This window comes from Phaethon aethereus (genome assembly GCF_964289735.1).
Source record: "Phaethon aethereus genome assembly, chromosome: 32".
In the NCBI taxonomy this organism is placed as follows: domain Eukaryota; kingdom Metazoa; phylum Chordata; class Aves; order Phaethontiformes; family Phaethontidae; genus Phaethon; species Phaethon aethereus.
In genome coordinates, this window is record NC_138608.1 from 31,864 (window position 1) to 55,981 (window position 24,118).

General features: G+C 57.6%; 2 protein-coding genes across 2 annotated transcripts in view; both read right to left on the reverse strand.

Annotated features, from left to right (window-relative positions):
- Window positions 1-3,795: 3,795 nt before the first annotated feature.
- Window positions 3,796-7,452, reverse strand: EPHX3 (epoxide hydrolase 3; the record flags this gene model as incomplete). Its single annotated transcript, XM_082012144.1, has 6 exons — window positions 3,796-4,024; window positions 4,954-5,102; window positions 5,313-5,416; window positions 6,007-6,344; window positions 6,434-6,519; window positions 7,036-7,452. 6 exons carry the CDS (start codon window positions 7,450-7,452, stop codon window positions 3,796-3,798), a joined length of 1,323 nt encoding a protein of 440 aa, XP_081868270.1.
- A 2,773-nt stretch (window positions 7,453-10,225) lies between these two features.
- Window positions 10,226-24,118, reverse strand: part of BRD4 (bromodomain containing 4) — a gene marked incomplete at its 5' end in the record, with an annotated part of 44,277 nt that continues 30,384 nt past the window's right edge. The window contains 9 exons of the mRNA XM_082012204.1: window positions 10,226-12,161; window positions 13,589-13,829; window positions 14,573-14,784; window positions 16,129-16,259; window positions 16,428-16,587; window positions 16,786-16,898; window positions 18,621-19,160; window positions 19,349-19,748; window positions 20,162-20,214. Of these exons, the coding sequence (XP_081868330.1) occupies window positions 12,093-12,161; window positions 13,589-13,829; window positions 14,573-14,784; window positions 16,129-16,259; window positions 16,428-16,587; window positions 16,786-16,898; window positions 18,621-19,160; window positions 19,349-19,748; window positions 20,162-20,214 (1,919 nt within the window). The 3' untranslated portion in view covers window positions 10,226-12,092. The remainder of the gene's footprint in view (window positions 12,162-13,588; window positions 13,830-14,572; window positions 14,785-16,128; window positions 16,260-16,427; window positions 16,588-16,785; window positions 16,899-18,620; window positions 19,161-19,348; window positions 19,749-20,161; window positions 20,215-24,118) is intronic.

A 24,118-nucleotide genomic window follows, 5' to 3' on the forward strand; every position in this document is an offset into this window, starting at 1 on the left:
TCACTGCACGCTCACTGCGCGCTCGCTGCGTCCCGTGCACGCTCACTGCACGCTCACTGCGCCCTGTGCACGCTCACTGCGTCCTGTGCACGCTCACTGCACGCTCACTGCGCGCTCGCTGCGTCCCATGCACGCTCACTGCACGCTCACTGCGCCCTGTGCACGCTCACTGCGTCCTGTGCACGCTCACTGCACGCTCACTGCGCGCTCGCTGCGCCCCGTGCTTGTGCGCTGCACGCTCACTGCGTCCCGTGCATGCTCGATGCACGCTCACTGCGCCCTGTGCTTGTGTGCTGCATGCTCACTGCACCCCGTGCACGCTCACTGCACACTTGCTGCGCCCCGTGCACGCTCGCTGCGCCCCGTGCATGCTCGCTGCATGCTCACTGCGCGCTCACTGCGCCCCGCACTTGTGCGCTGCATGCTCACTGCACCCCGTGCACGCTCACTGCGCCCCGCGCTTGTGCGCTGCACGCTCACTGCACCCTGTGCACGCTCACTGCACGCTCGCTGTGCCCCGTGCTTGTGCGTTGCACGCTCACTGCGCCCCGTGCACGCTCACTGCGCCCTGCGCTTGTGCGCTGCACGCTCACTGCACGCTCACTGCACTCACTGTGCCCCACGCTTGTGCGTTGCACGCTTGCTGCATGCTCGCTGCGCCCCGTGCTTGTGTCGCTTGCTCACTGCGCGCTCATTGCACCCTGTGCCTTGCACGCTCACTGCGCCCCGTGCTCGTGCGTTGCACGCTCACTGCGCCCCGTGCTCGTGCACTGCGCGCTCACTGCGCCCCACGCTTGGGTGTTGCACACTCACTGCACCCCCCATACCTGTGCACTGCGCGCTCGCTGCGCCCTGTGCACGCGCACTGCGCGCTCGCTGCGCCCCCCGCGCTGCACGCGCACGCCCGGGGCCGTTGCACGCCCCTCGCACGCGCGTGGTCCCGTGCGCTGCGCGCGCGCTGCGCGCCACCCCCGCCGCTGCCCCCACTCGCGGGCCCCTCCCCCCCGCATCCCGGCCCCGCGCCCCCAAATCGCTGCCCCCCCCCCTCCCCCCCCCAGCCCCGTTCCCACGGCCCGGCCCCTCCCCCCCTCCCGATGCCCCCTTCTCTCCTCAGGCCCCTCCCCCCCGCCCGTCCCCGCGTTCCCACGGTCCCGCCAACCTCCCCCTCCCCCCCCGGCACCGGGATTTCCCCCCCTCCCCCCCCCCGGCTGCGCGCGGGCCGGGCTCAGACCCGGTTTAGTCCCGGTTCCGCCCCTCCCCCCCCTCCAAACTTTTTCCGCCAAACTGAGGCCGCGCCGCCCCTCCCCCACCCCGGGCTGCCCCCAGCATCAACCGGGACTAAACCGCGGCTAAACCGGGTGGGCTCCCCCCCGGCCCGGCCCCGCTTAACTCCGTTAGTCTTAGCTCGGCCCCGTTAGTCTCGACTCAGCCCAGTTCATCCCGGTTCGATTCGACTCGGCTTAACTCGGCTCGGTTCGGCTCAGCTCGGTTTAACTCGGCTTAACTCAGCCCGGTTCGGCTTAACTCGGTTTAACTCGTCTCGGTTCGGTTTAACTCGGCTTAACTCAGCTCGGTTCGTCTTAGCTTGTTTTAACTCCGTTTACCTCGGCTTAACTCAGCTCGGTTCGGCTGAACTCGGTTTAACTCGGCGCAACTCAGCTCGGTTCGGTTTAACTCGGCTCAACTCGGCTCGGCTCGGCTCGGCTCAGCCCCGGGCCCCCCGCCTCCGCCCCCCACGCTCCCCGTTACTCCCGGCCCGGTTAAGCCCGGCTCAGCCCGCCCCCCCATCCCCGCTCACCTGAGGCCGCCCCGAGTCGCAGCAGCAGCAGCAGCGCCGGGACCCCCCACGGGGCGCCCCCCGCCCCCCACGGGCCCCCCCCCCGGCCCATGGCGGTGGGGCCCGGCCCAGCCAGGCCCGGCTCAGCCCCACTCCGGCCCCGCTAGACGGAGCCGCCGACCCCGCCGGTACCGGGGACACGCCCCGCCCCCACCCCCCCACCCCAAAATCGGACACGCCCACGGGGCGGAGGGGCTGGACACGCCTCCACGCGGACACGCCCCTTCGGCGTCGGGGCGGGCTCGGGGGGGGGAGCGAGCACCCCACGGACCCACTCGGGACCGGGACCCACTGACCCAGCAGTGACGGGACCCACCCCCACGGGGGGGGTGTGAGCCCCAGGGACCCAGCCGGGACAGGGACCCACGGCCCCACCCGTGATGGCAGCCACGTTCTCACCCGGGACGGGATCCACGGACCCACTCGTGACGGGACCCACCCCCACGGGGGGGGTGTGAGCCCCAGGGACCCAGCCGGGACAGGGACCCACGGCCCCACCCGTGATGGCAGCCACGTTCTCACCCGGGACGGGACCCACGGACCCACTCGGGACGAGACCCACCCCCACGGGAGGGGACTGGGACCGGCCCCTGGACCAGGACCCCCATCACCCACCGGGGACGAGCTGTGGGTCCCACCCGCGGGGGTGCTCAGCCCCCCGCCCCCCTCTCCCCCCCCCCGCCCCCCCCGGGCCCCTCCCCCGGCCGCTGGGTCCCCGCAGGGTGGGGGAGGGGCGTGCAGCTGTTGCCCCCTCCCCCCCCGCTGGCAGCAGCTGCAGCGCGGGGGCCCCGAGCGGGGGGACCCAGCGGCCGGGCCCCGCCCCGCCCCCACCCCCGCCCCCACCCCCGCCCCCACCGGGGGGACCCAGCGGCCGGGCCCCGCCCCGCCCCCACCCCGGCGGGTTTTTCTGGTTCTGGCCCCAAAAAAACCCAAATGAAAAAAAAGCGATCGGGGACGTTCCTGAGGCTCGGCCGGGCGCTGGCACCCATGGGTGCCGGCAGCGGCCCCGGCAACTGCACCGGCACCCCTGGGTGCTGGCAATGGCACCGGGGAACCGGCACCCATGGGTGCTGGCTCTGGCACCCAGGGTCGAGAATGGCACCCATGGGGGCTGGCAATGGCACTGGCACCCATGGATGCTGCCTCTGGCACCCGGGAACTGGCACCCATGGGTGCCATTGCCAGGACAGCACCCATGGGTGCCAGCACCCGCACCTGGGAACTGGCAGTAGTGCCTGGGGTCGGCGCTGGCACCCATGGGTGCTGGCACCCAGGAACGGGCACTGGTGCCTGCAATGCCCCATGGGTGCCGGCACCGTCCCCTGTGGGTGCAGCACCCACCCCCTGGCCCCCACATCTCCTTGGATCTCCTGAAACCCACCCCTCCCCCCACCCCCGGACACCCGGGTCCCCTCCCCCAACAGCACCCACCTGCGGCCGACACCCAACTTTATTCAGGGTGCATGGGAGCAGGGGGCAGCGCCCGGACCCCGGGGCGCCCCCAGATGCTGGGGCCCCCATACAGATGTGGGGGTCCCCACCCGAGCACCCTCCTCCCCACCCAGATGTTGGGAGTCTCCAGCCGGACGTGGAGTTGGCATCCAGATGTTGGGATCCCCCGGCCGCAGGCCCCAGCCCCCTCCAGATGTTGTGGTCCACGGCCAGATGTCGGGGTCCCCCTGCCTGGGCATGGGGTCCCCACCCCACCACCACGGTCCTCACCCAGACGTTGGGGTCCCCACCCAGGTGCTGAGGTCCTCATCCAGATGTTGGGGCCCTCAACCAGATGTTGGGGTCCCCACCCAACCACCGCCGCCCCCACCCAGCTTTTGAGGTCCCCCCAGCCCCCGGGGTCCTCACCCAGATGTTGAGGACACCCCAACCCGCCCCCCCTTTCCCAGCTCCCCTCCACAACCTGCCCCCTCCCTCCCCACGGTGGGGAGCACCCATGGGTGCCACTATGGGTGCTGGTCGCCCCCACCCAGGAAGTCGCTCAGCAGGTGGGCGAGGGGGCGGGGCTGGTCCTCGGGCAGCCAATGGCTGGCGCCGGGCAGCAGGCAGAGGCGGGCAGCGGGGCACAGGCAGCGGTGCAGGCAGGGTGCCAGGCGGGCGTCCAGGAAGGCGTCGTGGGTGCCCCACAGCAGGAGGGTGGGGGGCGGAGGGGGCTCACGGGGGATCGGGGTGTCCCTGGGGGTGGGGGAGGAGGGGGGTCGGACCTTTTTGGGGTGGCACCCAAAGGCAGCACCCAAATGGAGGACCCAGTTGGGGCTCCCTCAATGGGAGCACCCCAAAGTGGGGGTTCCCCAATGGGGGCACCCTAAAATGGAGCACCCCAAAAAGGAGCGACCCGATGGGAGCACCCCTAAAGGGAGCACCCCAATAGAAGCATCCGAAATGGGGGCACCCAAATGGCAGCACCCCAAAAGAGAGCACCCCAACTGGGACACCTTGATGGGATCATCCTCAGTGGGAGCACCCCAAAACAGGAGCACCCCAATGGGATCATCCCAGATGGGGGCACCCAAAAAGGGAGCACCCAAACAAGAGCATCCCTATGGGGTCATCCCAAACGGGGCCACCTCAGTGGGACCCCACCAACACCAGCACCCCAAGGAGCACCCAACCCACAACACCCAACCCAAGAGCACCCAGCCCAAGAACACCCAACTGGGATCATCCCAAATGGGAGCACCCAAATGGGACCCCACCAACACCAGCACCCAGCCTAACAGCACCCAGCCCAAGAGCACCCAACCCAACAGCACCCAACTGGGATCATCCCCAACAGGAGCACCTCAATGGGACCCCACCAACACCAGCACCCAACCCAAGAGCACCCAGCCCAACAGCACCCAGCCCACGAGCACCCAACTGGGATCATCCCAAATGGGAGCACCTCAATGGGACCCCACCAACACCAGCACCCAACCCAAGAGCACCCAGCCCAACAGCACCCAACTGGGATCATCTCCAACAGGAGCACCTCAGTGGGATCCCACCAACACCAGCACCCCAACCAGGAGCACCCAATCCACAACACCCAACCCAAGAGCACCCAACCCGAGCCACCCACCCTTGACACCCCAAACCCAGGTGCCCCCCCACCCCCCACCTACCGGAAGAGGTTGCGGTAGTAGTGGATGGGGGGGGTCAACCCCCCCGGCTGGGAGAGGCTGTAGAGGTAGGCGTCCACCTCCTCCTCGGTCAACCGCCGCGCCGGGTTCCGGATCCCCGTCCACCGTCCCGTCAGGCTGGTCTTCACCAGCTGCGGGGTCACCAGGGAGGAGGACGGGAGGTCTGGATGAGGCCACCGCCCCGAAACGGGTGACAAGTGACCTCGGCCCACGCCTTGGGCTTGGTTTTTTCTCCTCAAGTAGTTCTTGAGGAAGTTCTTGGGTGGGGGAGGTGCAGAAGGTGGCAGGGAACGGCCACGGGGACACGGCGGGGACACGGGGACGTGGGGATGGCGTCTCACCTCAAAGTCCGCCAAGGAGAGGAGGAGCTCGGGCAGCCAGGGCAGCTGGAAGAGGAAGATGTAGCTGGAGCGGAGGAGCTGGGAGGGGTGGCTGGCGGTGAAACCTGCGCCGGGGAGAGGGACACCGGTGTCAGCGGCCGCCGCAGGGGTCCCAGACCCGGCCGTGGGGTGGGGACGGTACCTGGCGGCACCACCACAATCTCTCGCGGCACCCAATGGTATCACCATGAGAGACGGCACCCAAAAGTATGGCCATTGGAGATGGCACCCAATGGCATGGCCATGAGATGGCACCCAATGGCATGGCTATGAGCGATGGCACCCAACTGTGTGGCCATGAGAGGTGGCACCCAATGGTACTGTGGTGGCATGGCACAGCCATGACAAATGGCACCCAACGGCACTGTGGCGGCACGGCGCAGCCAGGAGATACGGCACCCAAGGGCATGGCCGTGAGAGGGGACACCCAGTGGCATGGCCATGAGATGGCAGCTGATGGCATGGCCATGAGAGACGGCACCCATCGGTACCATGGTAGCATGTCGCGGCCAGGCCATGCCACCACAGGAGGTGGAACTCCACCACATCTCCATGAGAACTAGCAGCCATCCACGGCATGGCCACAAGAGGTGCCACCCGATGGCCTGATCCAGCCCCGGGTGCCCCACCCTGTTCCCCCAAAGCCACCCGTTACCTGCCATGACGGCCCGGTGAGGAGCATCCATGATGACCAACTTCTCCACCATGGCTGGGTGGCTGGAGGCAAACTCCCAGGCGAGAAGTCCGCCCCAGTCATGTCCCACCAAGATGCACTTGGGGGATGCCACGGCGGCACCGGTGGCCGCCGTCACCTCCCCCTGCCCGTTGGGTGTCCCCAGGGTCTCGATGACCTGGCGGAGGTGCTCCAGGAGGACCTCCAGCCGGTAGCTGTCCTTGCCTGGTGGCTTCTCGGAAGCTCCGTGACCCGGAAGATCCAGGGCCACCACCCGGTACCTGGTGCCGAACTCCTGTAGCAGATGCCTCCAGCAGAACCTGGGGGCAGGAGGAAGAAGATGATGATGATGATGATGATGGTGGTGGTGGTGATGCAGGGGTGGGGGTGGCACTTGGGTGGCACCCACCAGTTTTGGGGGAAGCCGTGGAGGAGCAGCATCAATGGGGCCGTGGTGGGACCCCGGGTGACGTAGTGGAGCCGCAGCCCCGAGTCCTGAGGGGGAGGGGGGGTCAGTGGGGTGCCCCCACCCCAAACCCACCCCCCTCCCCACCCATAACCCCCCTCTCCAGACCCCCAATTCCTCCCCCCACCCCTGCAGATCACATGGAGCCCTCCAAGTTGTCCCACCAGCAGGTCCCCACTTGGGCCCCCCCAGCCCCCCAAGTCCACCCCCAGCTCCTCAAGACCCCCTGAGTCCCCCCAGCCCCCCAAGACCCCCCCAAAAGCCCCCTGACCCCCCAAAACCCTCCTGAGCCTGCCAAGGCCCCCCCAAAATCCCACTCACCCCCAAGACCACCCAGGCCCCCCCCCAAGACCCCCCCGGGTCCCCCGATCCCTCATGACCCCCCAAAATCCGCCCCCCGACCCCCAAGACACCCCCCAGGCCCCCCCGAAGTCCCCCAACACCCCCTCCAAAAGCCCCCCCTGACCCCCAAGCCCCCCCCCGGCCCCCCCAAACACCCCAGAAGTCACCCCCGAGCCCCACAAGGCCCCCCCGGCCCCCCCCACCTTGAGGTGCAGGTGTTGGTGCTCCCCAAAAGTGCCATCGGCCAAGCCGGGGGGGGGCCGGTCCCTCACCCGCCACCAGAAGGTCCCTCGGGGTCCCCGGCGCAGCAGCAGCACCCCAAGCCACCCCAGCCCGTAGGCCACCCCCGTGGCCACCGCGGCCACCATCACCCCCAGCCGGGCCACCAGGCGCCGGAGGGCCAGCAGCAGCCGGGTGGGGGCCAGCAGCAGCGAGCAGAGGGACAGGAGCATGGCGGGGGGCCGCGTCACCTGGGGGGGGCACTGTGTCACCGGGGTGGCCATGTCACCGGGCGGCCCCATCCCCGCGGTGGCCCCATCACTAGGGTGGCCCATCCCCATGGTGGCCGTGTCACCAGGGGGTCCCGGCACCAGGGTGCCACGTGGCCATGGTGGCCCCATCCCGAGGGTGGCCCCATCACCAGGGTGGCCCCGTCACCAAGGTGCCATGTCACCAAGATGCCCCACCCCCATGGTGGCCCCATCACCAAGGTCCCATGTCACCTTGGTGGCCCAGAACCGTGGTGTCCCACCCCCATGGTGGCCCCATCACCAAGGTCCCATGTCACCTTGGTGGCCCAGAACCGTGGTGTCCCACCCCCATGGTGGCCCCATCACTAGGGTGGCCACGTCACCAAGGCGGGCTGTCACCAGGGTGTCCCACCCCCATGGTGGCCCCATCCCCACGGTGGCCCCGTCACCAGGGCGGCCACGTCGCCATGGTGGCCCCAGCATCAAGGTGGCCCCATGGCCAGGATGGTGCCATGTCACGGGGGTGGCCCCGTCACCGGGGTGGCCCCGTCGTCCCCACGGTGGCCCGTTCCTGGGCGGGTGTGTCACCAGGATGTCACCGTCACCAGGGTGTCACCGTCACCAGGGTGTCACCGTCAGGGTGGCCCCGTCACCACCATGTCTCAGCCCCGGGGTGACCCGTCACGGGGGGTCCGTGTCACCGGGGGGGTCCCGATCCTGGGGGGGGCGCCTTGTCCTTGGGGTGTGCCGACAACAGGGTGTCCCTGTCACCCGTCACCGGGCTGTCGTGACACAGGGGTGTCCCCGTCACCGGGGGATCCTGTCACCAGTCACCGGGATGTCACGACAACGGGGCGGGAGGGGGTGTCCTTGTCACCGAGGGACCCCCCACCGGGGTGTCCCCGTCGCCAGTCACCGGGCTATCGCGACAAGGGGGGGGTCCCTGCCACGTCAGTGGCCCTGTCACCGCGGGCCCCTGTCACCGGGGGTGTCGCGACACCGGGGTCCCCGTCACCGCCCGCCCCCGGCCCGACCTTCTCGCGCCGCTTCCTCCTCCCGCCCGAGCTCCGCCGCGTGCGGCCCCGCCCCCTCCCGCCCATTGGTCGACGCCGGGCGCGCGGGGGAGGGCGCAGGGGGCGGTGCCGGCCGGGCAGCAGCCAATGGGAGCGCGGGGGGAGGGGAGAAAAAGGGGCTGCGCGTGAGGGGACCCGCCCCCTCCGGCCACGCCTCCCGGGGGGAGGGGAACCTCGCGGTTCTGGTTTTGCCCTTTTTTCCCGGTTTTGGGCCTTTTTGGGCCTTTTTTCCCTCTTTTCTCTTTCGCCTTTTTTCGCCCTTTTTCCCCCATTCGCATTTTTTGCCGCTCTGGCCTTTTTTTTTGCCTTTTTTGCCTTTTTTTTTTTGCTTTTGCCTTTTCCCTCCTTTTTCCCCCCTTTTTTTCTTTTTGCCCTTTTCAAACTTTTTTCCCCTCCCCCCCCCTTTTTTTTCCCCTTTTGACCTTTTTTTGCCGTTTCCCTTTTTGGCTTTTTTTTACCTCTTTAGCCGTTTTTAACCTTTTACCTTTTTTTTTAACCTTTTTTTTCTCCTTTCTTACATCTTCCCCCTTTTTCGGGGGGGGCTAGTTAAAACTTTTTTCCCTTTTCCCCCCTTTTTTCCCCTCCCCCACCATTGCTGTGAGGCCCCGCCCATGCCGGGTGGGGGAGGGGTTGAGGGGACCAGAGGCCCCTGAGGAACCGGCCAGTTCTGAGCGCTCCCGGGTTAAGAATTTATAATAATTTAGAAAAATCTACCTTAATTTATTACAAATTCTAATAATTTCTAACAATTTCTGTAATTTCTACAACCGGATCCTTTGTCATCCAGAATTTCTTCGAATTCACTTGATTTTGCAGCCCCGAGGGCGGCAAAGGGCAATAAAAATTGAAAATTGCAATTTTAAATCGAAAGTTTAAAAAGTTTTGTCGTCAGTTTTAAGTTTTCCATTAAACTTTTAAGATCCCAAAGTTGATTTTCAAATTTGAAGTTAAAATTACATTTCAAATGGGAAGCTAAAAGCAAATATAAAAAAACCCTTTAAAATTCCATTGAAAAAAATGGAAAATGTGAAAATTTCGTTTTAAATGTTTTTAAAAATATAATTTTAAAATTATATCTATAATGTAAAACATTTTATTTTAAAATTAAAATTTTAAAGTATGATTTATATTTTAAATAGAAATCTGAAATATTAAAATTTATGCTTGAATTTTGAAGTTGGAATGCATTTTTTAAAGTATAAAATTTGAATTTTGAAATAGAAAAGAGGAAATTTTAATTTAATCAATTTTAAAGTTAAAGTTTTAAAGTTAAAATTAATCTTTAATACATCGAACGTAACTTCTTAGCGTGAGGTATTAAATGTCAACATTTCAACTCCAAAGCTAAAATGAAATTTCAAAAGGGCCGACTCGAAATTTATGGTTTCAGATTCGATTTGAAGGTTCCAGGCGCCGTTTCCCGTTTCAAATTGCAAATTCACTTTCGTTTTTTTCAACTGTAATTAAAAAAAAATCCAACCCGGGGGGGGGGGGGGACGACGACCCCGAGCGGGGGATGGGCAGCCACCCCGCCCCCCACCCCCTCCGCTCCCAACCCCCGCCATGGGTGCACCTCCCTCCCCTCCCCCCACCAGGCAGCGGCATCCCCATCGCCGGGGGGGGGGAGGGGGGTCAAAGAAATGGGGCAAAACCGGGCGATTTTTGTAAAAAACCCAAAAAGCTGCGTTTATTCCCGGCCGGGCCCGGGGGAGGGGCGGGGTGGGGGAGGGGCTATGGCACCGAGAGGGAAGGAAACAAAAAAAAATTAGAATAATATTAATAATAATAAAAATTACTTGGGGGGAGGAGCGTCCACCCCCAAACCTGGAGATTTCGCACGATTGTTACAATGAAATTTTTATTTTGGAATTTTTTCTTATTTTTTTAAAAAATCAACCCAAGGAAAGCGGGAAAAGTAAGAAAAAATACGGAACCGGCGGCTTTCGGGGGTAAAAAGGGAGAAAGGGGCAGAATGTGGGGTCGGGGGGAGGGGCACCCAATCCCGGACCGGTGGGGGAGGGGCTGGCCCCTGATCGGTGGGAAAAAGGGAAGGGGGGGGTTGGGCTGTGCTGGGGGGTGGGGGAGGGGAAAAAGGAGAGGGGGGGAAAAAAAAGGAGGGGAAAAGGAAAATGGAGGAAAGAAAAAAAAAAAGGAAAAAATAAACCAGAGGAAAATCAAAAAAGGAGGAAAAAGAGGCGAGAAAAAAGGGGAAAAAGGAAAAAAGGGAAAAAGGGGAAAAAGGGAAAAAGGGAAAAAGGGAAAAAAGGGAAAAAGGGAAAAAAGAAAAAGGGAAAAAGGGAAAAAAGAAAAAAGGGAAAAAGGAAAAAGGAAAAAGGGAAAAAAGGGAAAAAGGGAAAAAGAAAAAAGGGAAAAAGGGAAAAAGGGAAAAAAGAAAAAAGGGAAAAAGGGAAAAAAGGGAAAAAGGGAAAAAGGGAAAAAGAAAAAAGGGAAAAAGGGAAAAAGGGAAAAAAGGGAAAAAGGGAAAAAAGAAAAAAGGGAAAAAGGGAAAAAGGGAAAAAAGGGAAAAAGGGAAAAAAGAAAAAAGGGAAAAAGGGAAAAAAGAGAAAAAGAAGCAAAAGGAAAAGGAGAAAAGAGGAATGAAGGAGAAGAAAGAAAAAAGGAGAAATAAAATAAATCAATGAAGGAGAAGAAAGAAAAAAATAAAATAAAAAATCAAGAAAGGAAGAAAAAAGGGAGGAAAAAAGGAGAAAAAAGAGGAAAATATTTCAAAAAGGAGGAAAAAAAGGGGGAAAAAAGGCAGAAAAGCAAATTTTACAAAAAGTAGGAAAAAAGGGGGAGGAACGGGCCCGGAAGCAGCGGGGGGGCAGGGCTGGGCCCCGGGTGGCTCCGCTCCCCTCCCCCCCGCCCCGGCGCCCCTCCCCCGCCTCGCCCTCCCCCTCCCCCGCCTCCCCTTTTCCCGCCTTTCCCGGCGCCCGATTTTCTCCCGAAATGCTAAAAAAAAAAAAAAACCACCCCAAAAATTATTAAAAATAACAATAATAATAATAATAATAATAGTAATAATAAAAAAAACCCCAAAAAACCCATCCAAAAAATCGGGTTTATTTCGTTTTGCCGCCGCCGCGCCGTTTCGCCGCGCCAAAAAAACCAAACCCAAATTCGTGAAAAATAAGACCAAAAATAACCAGAAATCCAGACGATGCGGGGGAGGGGGCACCTTTTTCCCGGCGGTTTCGTCTCCGGATTGAATTTTCGTTTCGTTGCGTTTCTCCGCCGGGATCCGAAGTTTGAATTTGTCGGTGTTGGGGGTTTGTGTGGGGGCGAAAAAAAAGGGAAAAGTAGGAAAAAACCCAAAAATCCGCAGTCCAAGGGGGCGGGGGGAGGGGTAAGGCCGCTGATCCCTGCGCCGGTCGCGACATGCGGGATGATCCCGATCCCGGAATTTATTTTATTTTAACACTTTTTAACGGAGAGTCCGAAGCTTTTTTTTTTTTTTTTTGCTTTTTTTTTCCTTCCTTTTTTGTGGTTTTTTTGGTCGTTTTTTTTTGTGGTTTTTTGCCCGGGGGATGGGAAGGGGGAGTGAAAAAAAAACAAAACAAAACCCACCAAAAAAAAGAAAAAAAAAAAGGAGATTTTGTTGTTGTTTGTTGGATTTTTTGTTTCGTGTGTGTATTTTTCTTTTTTTTTTCCTTTTTTTTTTTTTTCTTTCGGAAAGAGTCAAAATCGCAGGAAAAGGCCCCAAAAGCTCCGGCGCCGCTAGAAGAGATTTTCCTCAAAAATCGCCAGCAAATCGCTCTGGAAATTCATGTCGATCGTCGCCGCCATCTGCAAGGAGAAGGAAGAGGGCGTGAGGGCTTTGCCGGGATCCGCCGGCATTCCCGGCATTTTTTTTGGCATTCCCGGGTTTTTTTCAGCATTCCTGGCATTTTTTTTCGCATTCCCAGGATTTTTTTTACCATTCAGAGTTTTTTTCAGCGTTCCTGGGCTTTTATTTACCATTCCTGGCACTTTTTCCACATGCCCAGGATTTTATTTCAGCATTCCCAGGATTTCTGGAGCATTCCTGGCCTTTTTCCCATCATTCCCAGCATTTTATTTCAGCATTCCTGGGATTTTTTTTTTACTTTTCCCAGGATTTTTCTCCCGTTCCCAGGATTTTTTTTAATTCCCAGCATTTTTTTCAGCATTCCCAGGATTCTCTTTTACCATTCCTAAGACTGTTTTCAGTATTCCCAAAATTTTTCTTTACCATTCCTGGAATTTCTTTCAGCTTTCCCAGCATTTTTTCAGCATTCCCTGGGATTGTTTTGGCATTCCCAGGATTGTTTTTGCCACTCCCAGGATTTTTTCAGCATTCCCAGGAATTTTTTTCAGCACTCTCAGGACTTTTTTGGCATTCCCAGGATTTATTTTGGCATTCCCAGAATTTTTTCAACATGCCTGGGATTTTCAGCATTCCCAGGATTTCTTTCAGCATTTGTACATTTTTTTCAGCATTCCCAGGATTTTTTTGGCATTCCCCAGACATTTTAGCTTTCCCAGGATATTTTTCAGCATCCCTGGGATTTTTTTCAGCATTCCCAGGAAATTCTTGGGATCCCCGGGGAATATTTTTGGCATTCCTGGTCTTTTTTCGGCATCCCCAGAAACACTTTTTGGCAACTCCAGAGATTTTTCGGGATCTCTAGGGAATTTTAGTATTTCTGGGCATTTTTTTTTTTGCATCCCTGGGGATTTTTCAGTATCCCAGGGGATTTTTTGGTGTCTCTGGGCATTTTTCAGCATCCCCAGGGATTTTCTGTGGATTCCTGTGGATTTTTTGGCTTCTCCAGGGATATCTTGACATCTCAGGGGATTTTTTAGCATCCCTGGACATTTGTCAGCATCCCGAAGGATTTTTTGGCATCCCTAAAGATTTCTCACCATTCCTGAGCATTTTTCAGCACCTCTGGGAATTTTTCAACATCCCCGAGGATTTTGCTGCATCCCTGTGGATTTTTTTGCTTTTCCAGGGACTCTTTTTAGAGGATTTTTTTTTACTTCCTGGGGATTTTTTTTTTTACTTCCCTGAGGATTGTTTGGCTTCCCAGGGGATTTTTTTCATTTCCCAGGGGATTTTTTGGCTTCCCATGGAATGTTTTTGGCTTCCCAGGAGATTTTTTGACTTCCCAGGGGATTTTTTTAGCATCCCTGAGGGTTTTTCAGCGTCCCCGGTGATCTCACGGCAGGAGTCACCCCGGCTCCCCACTCACCGCTTCCCGGCGCCTCCGTTCCTGCTCCCGCTTCCTGGCCATCTCCCGCTGCTGATCCAACATGGACTGGGAGGACTGGGGCTGCGAGCTCTGGGCTTGGGGCGCCGCCGCCGCCGCCGAAACTTGCTGCTGCTGCTGCTGTTGCTGCTGCTGCTGCTGCTGCTGCTGCTGCTCCTGGCGCCGCCGCACCTCCTCGTGCACCCGGCGCGCCTGCTCCATGGCGTCCTCGTCCTCCCGGCTCCTGCCAGAAAATGCCGGGAGATGCCGTCAGGCACCGGGCACCGTGTGCCACCCCCTCCGCGGCGCGGTCTGGTTGCCGGTTTGCCCCCCGCCGTGGTGGCACCGTGGCACGGCGTGGGGGGGGAGAGCCACCGGCGCAGATTTGTGCCGTGAGATCAGATCGGATTTGTGCCAAGAGACCGGATCGTGCCACGGATCGGATCAGATTTGTGCCACGAGATCGGATCGGATTCACGCCACGAGATCAGGCTTGTGCCATGAGATCGGACCGTGCCACGGGTCAGACGGGATTCGTGCCACGTGGTCGGGTCAGTTTTACGCCATGAGATCGGATTCGTTACAGGAGATCGGATCGTGCCACGGACCGGATCAGATTCATGCCAGGAGATCCTATCAAATCTGTGCCGTGAAATGGGATTGTGCCACGGATCGGATCAGATTCGTGCAACAAGATCAGATCACGCCACGGCTCAGACTGGCACGGATCCCGCCACACGACCGGGCTGTGCCATGGGTTGGATCGGATTCGTGCCGCAAGACGGGATCGTGCCACGGAGCAGATCAGCGCAGATCATGCCGCGGATCGGGTGCGTGCCACGAGATCACGACATGCCGTGGACGAGCACGGATCGTGCCACGAGAGCACGGAGAGAACACATCTCCCCACGCCCCGGACCAAAGTGAGGACGCCCCAAAACACCTTCACCGTGGTGATGGTGGTGGTGATGGTGATGGTGGTCTTACCTCATCCTCTCCTGCTCCCGCCTCAGCCGCTCCTTCTCCCTTTCCACCTGCTCCGCTTGAGCCTTCAGCGCCTTCTCCCGCTCCTCCTTCTCCCGCGCCGCCCTCTTGAACTGCTCGAAGCTGTCGCTGGAGGACTTCGCTGTGGAGGACGGAGTGGTGGGATGTTTCTGGACCAAGCTTGCCCAGGAACCCATGTTCTTGATTTTCAGGTCCTACAAAGAGAGGGAGGGGCGGGTTAGGAAGAGCGGAGCCGGGGAGGGGAGGCTGATCCGGCAAACGCCCATCCCGCTGCAGCCGAAAAGCCGTTCCCCATCACCGCATCATCCTTGGAAACCCCTTTTGGTTCCCTGGGGCCGGAGGCGGCCAGAGGAGGTGGGGGACCCACATCAGGCAGCATCTTCTTCCCCCAGAACCAAGCTCCGGTGCCTTCCCAGGAATGCCGGGAGTGGGACCGGCTCCTCCGGCACCTGACGTTATCCATGCAGACCAAGAATCACGGAATGGTTTGGGTGGGAAGGGGATGTTAAAGGCCATCTACTCCAACCCCCCCACCATGAGCACGGACATCCTCAACCAGCCCAGGCTGCTCAGAGCCCCGTCCAACCTGACCTGGGATGGTTCCAAGGATGGGGCATCTCCCACCTCTCTGGGCAACCTGGGCCAGGGTTTCACCAGCCTCATTGTGAAAAATTTCTTCCTTGGGTCCAGTCTAATCCTACCCTCTTCCAGTTTAAACCCGTTGCCTCTTGTCCTACAGGTCTTGGTCAAAAGTCTTTGTCCATCTTTCTTATAAGCCCCCTTTATAGATGGAAAAGCTATAAGAAGGTCTCCCTGAGCCTTCTCCAGACAGAAGAACCCCAACTCTCTCAGCCTGTCCTCACAGGAGAGGTGCTCCAGCTCTTGGATCATCTTCACAGCCTCCTCTAGACCCGCTCCAACAGCTCCATTTCTTGTTCTGAGGACCCCAGAGCTGGACGTAAAATTCAAGTTGGGGTCTCACCAGAGAGGAGTAGAGGAGGAGAATCGCCTCCCTCGCTCTGCTGGCCACACTTCTGATGCAGCCCAGGACACGGTTGGCTTCTGGGCTGCAAGCACACGTTGCCAGCTCATGTCCAGCTTGTCACCCACCAACACCCTCAAGTCCTTCTCCATGGGGCTGGTTCTCCATCTCTTCATCCCCCAACACCCTCAAGTCCTTCTCCACGGGGCTGGTTCTCCATCTCTTCATCCCCCAGTTGGTACTGGTACTGACCCAGGTGCAGGACTTTACACTTGGCCTTGTAGAACCTCACGAGGTTCACAGAGACCTACTTCTGGAGCTTCCCCAGGTCCCTCTGGATTGGCATCCTGTCCCTCAGCTTGGTGGGGTCCCATCTCCACCTCTCCAACCTCCAGCAGGCACTTTCCACCTCCAAATGGGAAATTTGGAGGTGAAAACCACCAAACCTTGGCCGTACATCAGCAGTCAGGTGACTGACATGGTCCTGCTTAATTTTGGAAGGTTCAATTCTGAATTTTGGCAGGTTTTTTTCCCCATTTTTGCCCAAGTAGGTTACCTTTTTGGGGGCAACGGGTGTTTTCGGCTCCTGTTTCTGCCGATCTTTCTCCTGCACTCCTGGCGGCGGGGGGTTTTGCTCTGGGGGTCTGATGACGGGTCGTCCCCCCTCCATGGGTTTCATCTCCGTCCCTAAAAAAATGAGGGGTGATGTGGTCTCTGCCACCAAAATGGGGAGTGATGTGGTCTCCATCACAGAAACTGGGCGGTGATGGGGGTCTCAGCCACCAACATCGGGGGTGATGGCGTCTCCGCCACTGAACAGGGTGGAGAGAGAAACCAGCGTGACCCCGGACTCACGCTGCGGGATGTGCGCAGGCGGTTTGATGCTCTCCGGGTGTTTTGGCGGATCTTGCCGCAACGGGGGACTGAAGGTCTCGTTACGGATGACGGGCGAATGCATCTTCTCCTCCTTCACCACCATGGGTTGGGACTGGACGACGGAGGCGGCTCTCATCTCCTGCCACGGAAATAAAAGGGTCAAGAAATGTTCGGTGATGCCCTTCCCTCATCCCCCCCTCCATCCCAAAATTCCCGATGCAAACCGCTGGCCAACGGCCCCTGGGCTTTCGGCGCTTGCTCCCAAGCCGGTGGTGGGAAGACGATGGTCCCCGTTGGCCGGGACCCCCGCGGTTGGGTGCTCTGCTTTCCTTTTTACCTGTTTTTTTGGCTGGATAGTTTGTTGAGGTGGCGACTGGTGGACCAAACCCTGGAACTGCGGCATCTGTGGGGAATGCATCATGAGAGGGGAAGGGGCTTCCCTCAAGTGACCTGGGAACAGTTTGGCAGCAATCAGTTAACCGTCGTCACCACCGGCACGCCAAACATCACCCGAAAAAGCCGGTCGGCGCACGCCATCGCCCCACGGGACAATCCCTCTTCGCAGCTGAAGCGTGGTGGCCCTTGGATGTCCCCAGAGGACTCCAGCCACCTCCTCCCAGCTGGCACCTCCAAAATTCGGTGCTGCCGTGAGCAAACACCTGGGAGCAGAAGATGCTCCGAGGTTGCGCGGTGGCTTGTCCTGCCTCGGTGATGCTTGTTTGTGGTATCCTCCTGTAATACGACCCCTTCTGCACGTTCTCCTGGTGGCCCATCAATATTCCAAGCTGTAAAACTGCTCCCCCGGGACACCCAAGCGCCGAAACTGCCCTGCTGGCACTTCCCCCTGCCTGCACCTCTCCCCGCCCAGAGCCACAGGGACAGGATGCGTTTGCTCCACGAGCCAGCAGGCTCCATCTCAGGCATCACGTCCAAGCTGCCTGCAGCAGCTCTGCAGGCAGGAGAAGCAGCTCCAAGTGCTGCCTGCCCTCACTTGGCTCCATCCTTTTCAAATCCATGGATTTTGTCCTACCTACGCCTGCAGGGATGACTTTGGGAAGCAAAGACCCAACGGGCCACAACCTGAGGAACCACGTGGCTGAGCAAAAGCAGGAGTGAGACCTCCCTGAACCGTGGAGGTTTTATGGGTGCCCAGTCTCGAAAGCACGAGGCTGCCGGAGCTATCCCAGCCGGAAATGTTCTCCATTGGGAACGTCAGTGGTAGCACCAGCAAGCCCATGGCCGTCATGGAGATCTGGGATCTCCCAAGCCAACCTTGAAGGCTGAGCCCCATGCCCACATTATCCCAGCTGCTTCCTCCAATTTCTGGGATGGCTGGAGGTCATCGCACCAGGTTTCCGCCCAAATCATCCCTTCTCCTCCGCCTGGCAGCCGAGCACCTGCACGATTGGAGGTTATGCTCCAGAAAAAGCTGGGAAACCCCCGTGGGGCATCCACAGCCCTGACACCCCCTAGGAGCTGGGAGCAGACCCTCCTCAACAGAGAGCACCCAACATGGGCACCCAGCCAGGACAGCGATGAAGGCAAAGCCAGAGCTCTCTGAAATCACAGCTGTGCTGAGACTTAAAAACTTGAGATCCTCAAGATCCCCAAAGATTTGAGAGACTCGAAATCCTCAAAAATTATATCCTTGAGTTCCTCAAAAACTTGAGATCCTCAAGATCCTCAAACCAGAGATCGAGTTCCTCAAAGACCTGAAATCCCACAGTTCCTCAAAAACTTGAAATCAAGGTCCTCAAAGATTTGAGGACCTTGATTTCCTCAAAAATTTGAGATTGTCGAGATCCTCAAAGATTTGAAATTGTTTTTCAAAAACTTGAGATCTTGAAGTTCTTCAGAGATCTGAGAACTTTGAGATCCTCAAACACTGAAGATCCTCAAAAGCTTGAGATCCTCAAGATCCTCAAACACTTGATATCCTCAAATTTTTGAGTATTTGAGACGGAAAGAAGAAAGGCGTGACGCCTCGCCAGGCAGTCACGTCAGGCTCCGGCTAACCGGGGCTCCCTACACACCCACCACCGTCTACCGATGGGTGCTGGCGGAGCTTGGACGACGTGTGGCAACCGTCCCACCACCCCGAGCCCCTCTTCATCAGGCAATGCAACTTGGCTCAAGCCGTAGACTCAACAGCCATCCCCGACTCCCGCTCACCGGTCGAGTAGGGATCAGGCTTATGGTGCCGCGGCGACGGGTGATGCTGGATGACCTGCTGCGGTTTGGCCGGCTGCGGCGGTGGGGGCGGCGGGGGCGGTTGCGGGGGCGGATGTTGCTGCGGCGGAGGTTGGGGTTGGGGAATGTGGGATGGGAAGGGCATGGGTTGCATGTGCATGGGCCGCGGCGGCGGCTGGTGCTGCAGCTGCTGCACCGCGGGGTGAGCCGGCGGCTGCAGGGGTGGCTGCGGTTGCGACTGGACCTTCACTGAAGGGAGAAGAGGAGTCTGCGGCTGCACTTTTTGCAGCTGCTGAAGGTAGAGCTGCATCTGGCTGGTGCTCAGAGGCAGGTTGTGGTGCGGCGGAGGAGGTTCTTCGTCCTCCAGCAGGACCTGGGGAGGTTGGGGCAGAGGCGGTTGAGGAAGCATGGGTTGCTGGCTGATGGCCGGCGAGACGGCCGGTGGACGCGAAGGCTTCGGGGGTAGCGCCGCGGCTCGGTTGCTGGGTCTCGAGGGCTGCTGAGGCAGAGCGTTGTGCAAAGCTGGGGAGAAAGGGAAGGACATGGTGGCACCATGGATGGCGGGAGTGGAGACCCTCCCCTTGCCCACCCACTGCTCCTCCACCCCAGTCATCCTCCAGGAGGAATAAAAAACCCACCCAACGCCATCCTCTTCCTCCCATCTTGAGGAACGGCTACGTCTCGGGCTTGTCCCAAGAAGCCACGCTCACCTGGAGGAGACACCACGGCATGCTGGTTGAGGTGGGGAGGAGTGCTGTGCTCGGGCGGCTGGGGGAGATGAGGCGGCATCTCCGGCTGAGGAAGATGCATGATGGGTTGGGTGAAATGCGTCATGGTGTCGAACATATTCCCCGGCAGCGGGTGCTCCAGGACGGGGACTTGCGCGGGGACGAAAGGCGGAGGAGAAGACTTCATCGGCGGAGGAGCTTGTTGAGGGACAGGAGGTGGCGGGGGCGGCGGCGGGGGCTGCTGGGGCGGTAACGGCTGCGGCGGTAACGGCTGCGGCGGCGGAGGGGGTGGAGGGGGCTGCTGTGGTTGCGGCGGTTGCGGCGGCGGAGGCTGCGGCGGCGGCGGTTGCTGCTGCACCGGTTGATGGTGGTGATGGTGATGCTAAGGGAGGGGAAAAAACCACCGGTGCATTACCAAAACACCTTCTTGGTCACCGAAACGCACTCCTGGTCCCCAAAATGCCTTCCTGGTCACCAAAACACCTTTTCGGTATCCAAAATGCCCTCCCGGTCATCGAAATACCTTCCCAGTCACTGAAACACCCTCCCTGTCACCAAAACACCTTTCTGGTCACTGAAATGCCTTCCCGGCGTCCTTCCAACCACACGCCCAAACCGGGACTGGCCTGCGACAGCTTCCAAGCAAAGCAAAAGCCTCTTCGGCTGAGCAAGGGGAGGGCATCAACCCAGCTGAACGTGCTGGTGACAGTCCTGCCGGCACTCCCGGCGCTCCCAAACCTCCCCAGGGATTCAATCCCAACTCAAGCGAGATGAGAAGGACGCTGTGTCTCCTACCTTTTTTTGCTCTCGCCCTGAATGCCCTTTTTTCTTCAATTTTGGTGCCATTTCTGCCAAAAAAACAAAGGGGAACAGAGCAAATGTTAGTACCCAAGCGGTGCCGCTCTACCCCATCACCCCCATAAGAACTCAACAGGCACCGATTCGGTACCGACGACGGCAAAGGAGAGGGTTTTGGGTAGCGGTCGAGCTGGGTTTCCCCGGGGACCTCTTGCCCAGAGGCTCGGGGTTTTCACTGTCATGCTGCCGCAAAAAGGAGGAGAAAATTGTGGCAAAAAGGAGAGGAAAATGGAGGCGAAGACCCCCGGTCTCCTTCCACCGGTGTCTTCACGGTGGAGAAGGACCCAACGGCCAAGAAAAAAACACTGTTCAACCAGACTCAGCTATTCCAGGAATGCCGCCTTGCTCCGAAGGGGGAGATAAGGAACGCGAGACTTGGCAGGAGGAATAAAAAAAATAAGGAATCAAATATCGCGGCTACGCAAACAGCCATTTTCCATCCCCCTTTCCTCCTAAATCGGTGGAGGGTTTGGGCTTGCCAGCTTCCCGCGGGATGATCTCTCACGCCTGCTCCCCTCCAGAGATATTTTTAAAGTATCGTCATCGAAAACAACTGGCTTGAGTTTGGGTCCAGGGCAACGATTTCCCAGGATTTCCTCCACAAACCATGCCAAGAAACGGCAAGCTAACAAAAATACATTGTCCGAGATCGCTTATCCAGCCCCAAAAATCCCTCGGCGGTGGGATTTTTGCCTTTATTTGGAGTGGCGTTCGGATGTGCTCGGCAAAATGCGACGGATAAACCCTTGCAGTGACGATTTTGGGGATGGAAAAAGCTCCCGGTCCCCAGGGAGCACATCCCCAGTGGGACTTTCCCTTAAATCCCTCCAGAAATTAAATTAGTATCTTAAGTTTACTCCTTCATGTGTTTTTTTTTTAATTATAGCACCGGTGACCAGTATCAGCACCGGAGTGTGCCCAGACGCCTGGTGATGGGCTGCACTGGTTCCAGCGGCACCGTTTTGCAGATTTTAAGGCTGAAGTAGATAAAAAAGTAGGTTTTTTTGAAGTGGCTGGTAGGAAGAGAAGGGAAAACCTCAGCGCTGGGTGCTGCGGAGACGCTCAACCTCTATTAATCCCCCTGGAAACGTTTGGTTTTAAATAAAAGTATTTGGTGTCGAGGTGGAAAAGGCTTTTTGAACCCGTGGCTGACGATTCCTGACGTCACAGCCTGGATCCAGTGGGTCTGCGGATCAATGGAAGAGCAGGAGAGGGGAAGAGGAAGGTCAACAGGGGACGCCGGCACCCGGAGATGCGGTGAAGAGCAAGATGGGGATTAAAATGCCACCGGGGAGCCCAGGTGTTGGAAAGAGGAGAGGTGGGATTCCTCAGAGCACTGTGATGCCGGGCTTGGGTGGTCATGGATCTGGATGGATGTCCACAGCTCCAAATGGGCGTCTACAGCTCTGGATAGGTGTCCCTGGATCCCGATGGGCATCCACGGCTCTGGATGGGTGTCCGTGGATGTGGATGGGTGTCCATGGATCTGGATGGGCATCTGCGGATCCCAGTTGGCATCCACGGCTCCAGATACGTGTCCACTGATCCAGACGGGCATCCACAGCTCCTGATGGGTGTCCATGGATCCTGGCTGGCATCCACGGCTCCAGACGGGTGGCCATGGCTCCAGATGGGCGGCCATGGCTCCAAATGGGCATCCACAGCTCCAGGTGAGCACCTATGGATCCAAATGGGCATCCACAGCTCTGGATGGGCATCTGCAGCTCTGGATGTGTGGCTCACGGCTCCAGGTGGGCGTCCATGGATCCAAATGAGCATCCACAGCTCCTGACAGGCATCAACAGCTCCAGATGGATGCCAGGAGCAAACCCACCTTCCAGAAAGAGCAGGACCCGATGTCTTCTTTCATCAAGAGGGAAAGCACCTTGCAGGGCATCACCGCTCGTCCTGCCGATGCTGGAGAAGCAGCAAGGACAAGAAGTGGAGACACAGAGCCCCTCCAATTTCGGTCTCATCCTATTTAATCAGCATAAAGTGCCCACGGGATGGTAAAGAAAACCCCAAATCAGGAGAAACGTGCAGAGCGCAGGTGTCAGGCGGGAAGAGAGGAGAAAAGCTGCTGACTAAGCCCGGATGAGGGATTAAGCATCGGTTCCCAAAACAAGCCACATGACACGGCAGCATCTTGGCCGAGCACATCCCTGCTCTGATTTTGGGTGGGAAAAGGAGCCACTACGGCTCAACTGTGACATCAGCATTGCTCCTTTGGGGAGACGGTCCTGCTCTTCTCCATCCATCCTCTGACATGCCACGACCTGGTGGTTCTCCCAAGGAGTTTTTTCGGCACAGGCTTTGCCATCGTTCTTGGTACAAGCCAAGTAGCGCCACAGTGGACTGAGGAAGACTGTGGAGCGAGATGGGTGAATTGTGCCATTTGAATCACCCGATGAACCACAACCGCAGCTGAAAGCATCCGCCGGTGAATGGATGCTTTGAGAGACCCTTCACCAAGAAGACAAAGCCAATGGAGACCATGAGTGGCAAAGCCACAATGGTCCCAAGGGGATCACCCGGTGGCATTGGTCATTTTGGAGACGCAATGAGCTTGGCTAATCCCACTGAAGGATGAAGCTTCTTCAACACTGAAGATGGTTGCTGGGTCACAGTTGGTATTGTGTGGTTTGGCAGCTCCTCAGGGAGCAAGAGCACCAAGAAGCAGCCCCGTCCCATCTCTGACCCCAACGGCGTTTCACGCTGGCCAGAGATGTCTTCACTGAGAGGACGAAGTCAACGGAGACCATGAGCAGCGAAGCCACGATGGTCCCAGGGAAAACACCTGGTGGCACTGGTGACTTTAGAGATGCCAACCCCACGGAAGGATGAAGCTTCTTCACCGTTGAAGACGGTTCTTGGGTTACAGTTGACGTCACGTGGTCCAACATCTCCATCAGCATCTCCCCGCGGAGCAAGAGCACCGAGCACAAGCCCCGTCCCATCTCCAAGCCCAACGCCATTTCATGTGGGGCTAAAAATCACCGAGATTAAAGAAAAAGGTAATCTCCGTGATGTCATTTCAAGAGGTTTTTAGAGCGGAGAAGTTACATTACTGCACGAGGCTCTGCTCCTGCCAGCGTGTAAGCAGCCACGTGTATATGTTTTTATTTTTCCCTAAATCCGCATCTTTTACTCCCACCCACATTTACCTGGAATGGCAGAACACCAACATATTGTTCACTATTATCATAGTTTCTGCATTATTGGTTAAAATTCCATGATTATACAAAAAAGTGCATTTTCCGTAGCAAACCACTTTATTGATTTTATTATTTAAAAATAAAGATATCAAAGCTATACAATTTTTCTCTGGGTTTTTTTTTTGGGGGGGGGAAGAAGCTGGTGGTTACATGGCTGCGAAATCCCGAAGCATGCAGAGAGTATATAAAAATAAACAGATTTATGTGAAGTATTTGTAGCAGATCAGGGTTAAGTGGGAAAAAAATCTAAATAAAAACAGTTATGGAAACAGTTCATTTGTAGTTAAATTCATCCTGATTTTCCAACAGGCTGGTGTATTCAGGAAAAAATAGATCTAAAATTACAAGTTTGCTAAAAACATGCAGTTATACACTCCAATAAAATCACGATCCCACGTAATTCCCCCTGTGTCTCCCGGGAAAATAAAAAACTTATTTGAGGATAATATTATGATAAATACTAAAAGCTACTTGAGTTTAAAAAAACCCAAAAAGCAACTTTTGGATACAATATTGGTTATAGGTTTTTTGATATAAAAAAGGAATCTCGATTAGCTTTTAGGGCAGCAGAACCATGACGGGGCCTCCTGCATTCAGCGGTGGATTTTTTTTTTAGTGGAAAATATTAATTTTAACTAATTCTGTTCTTGGAGATCAGAGCGGTGGCTTCCTCTGCCCC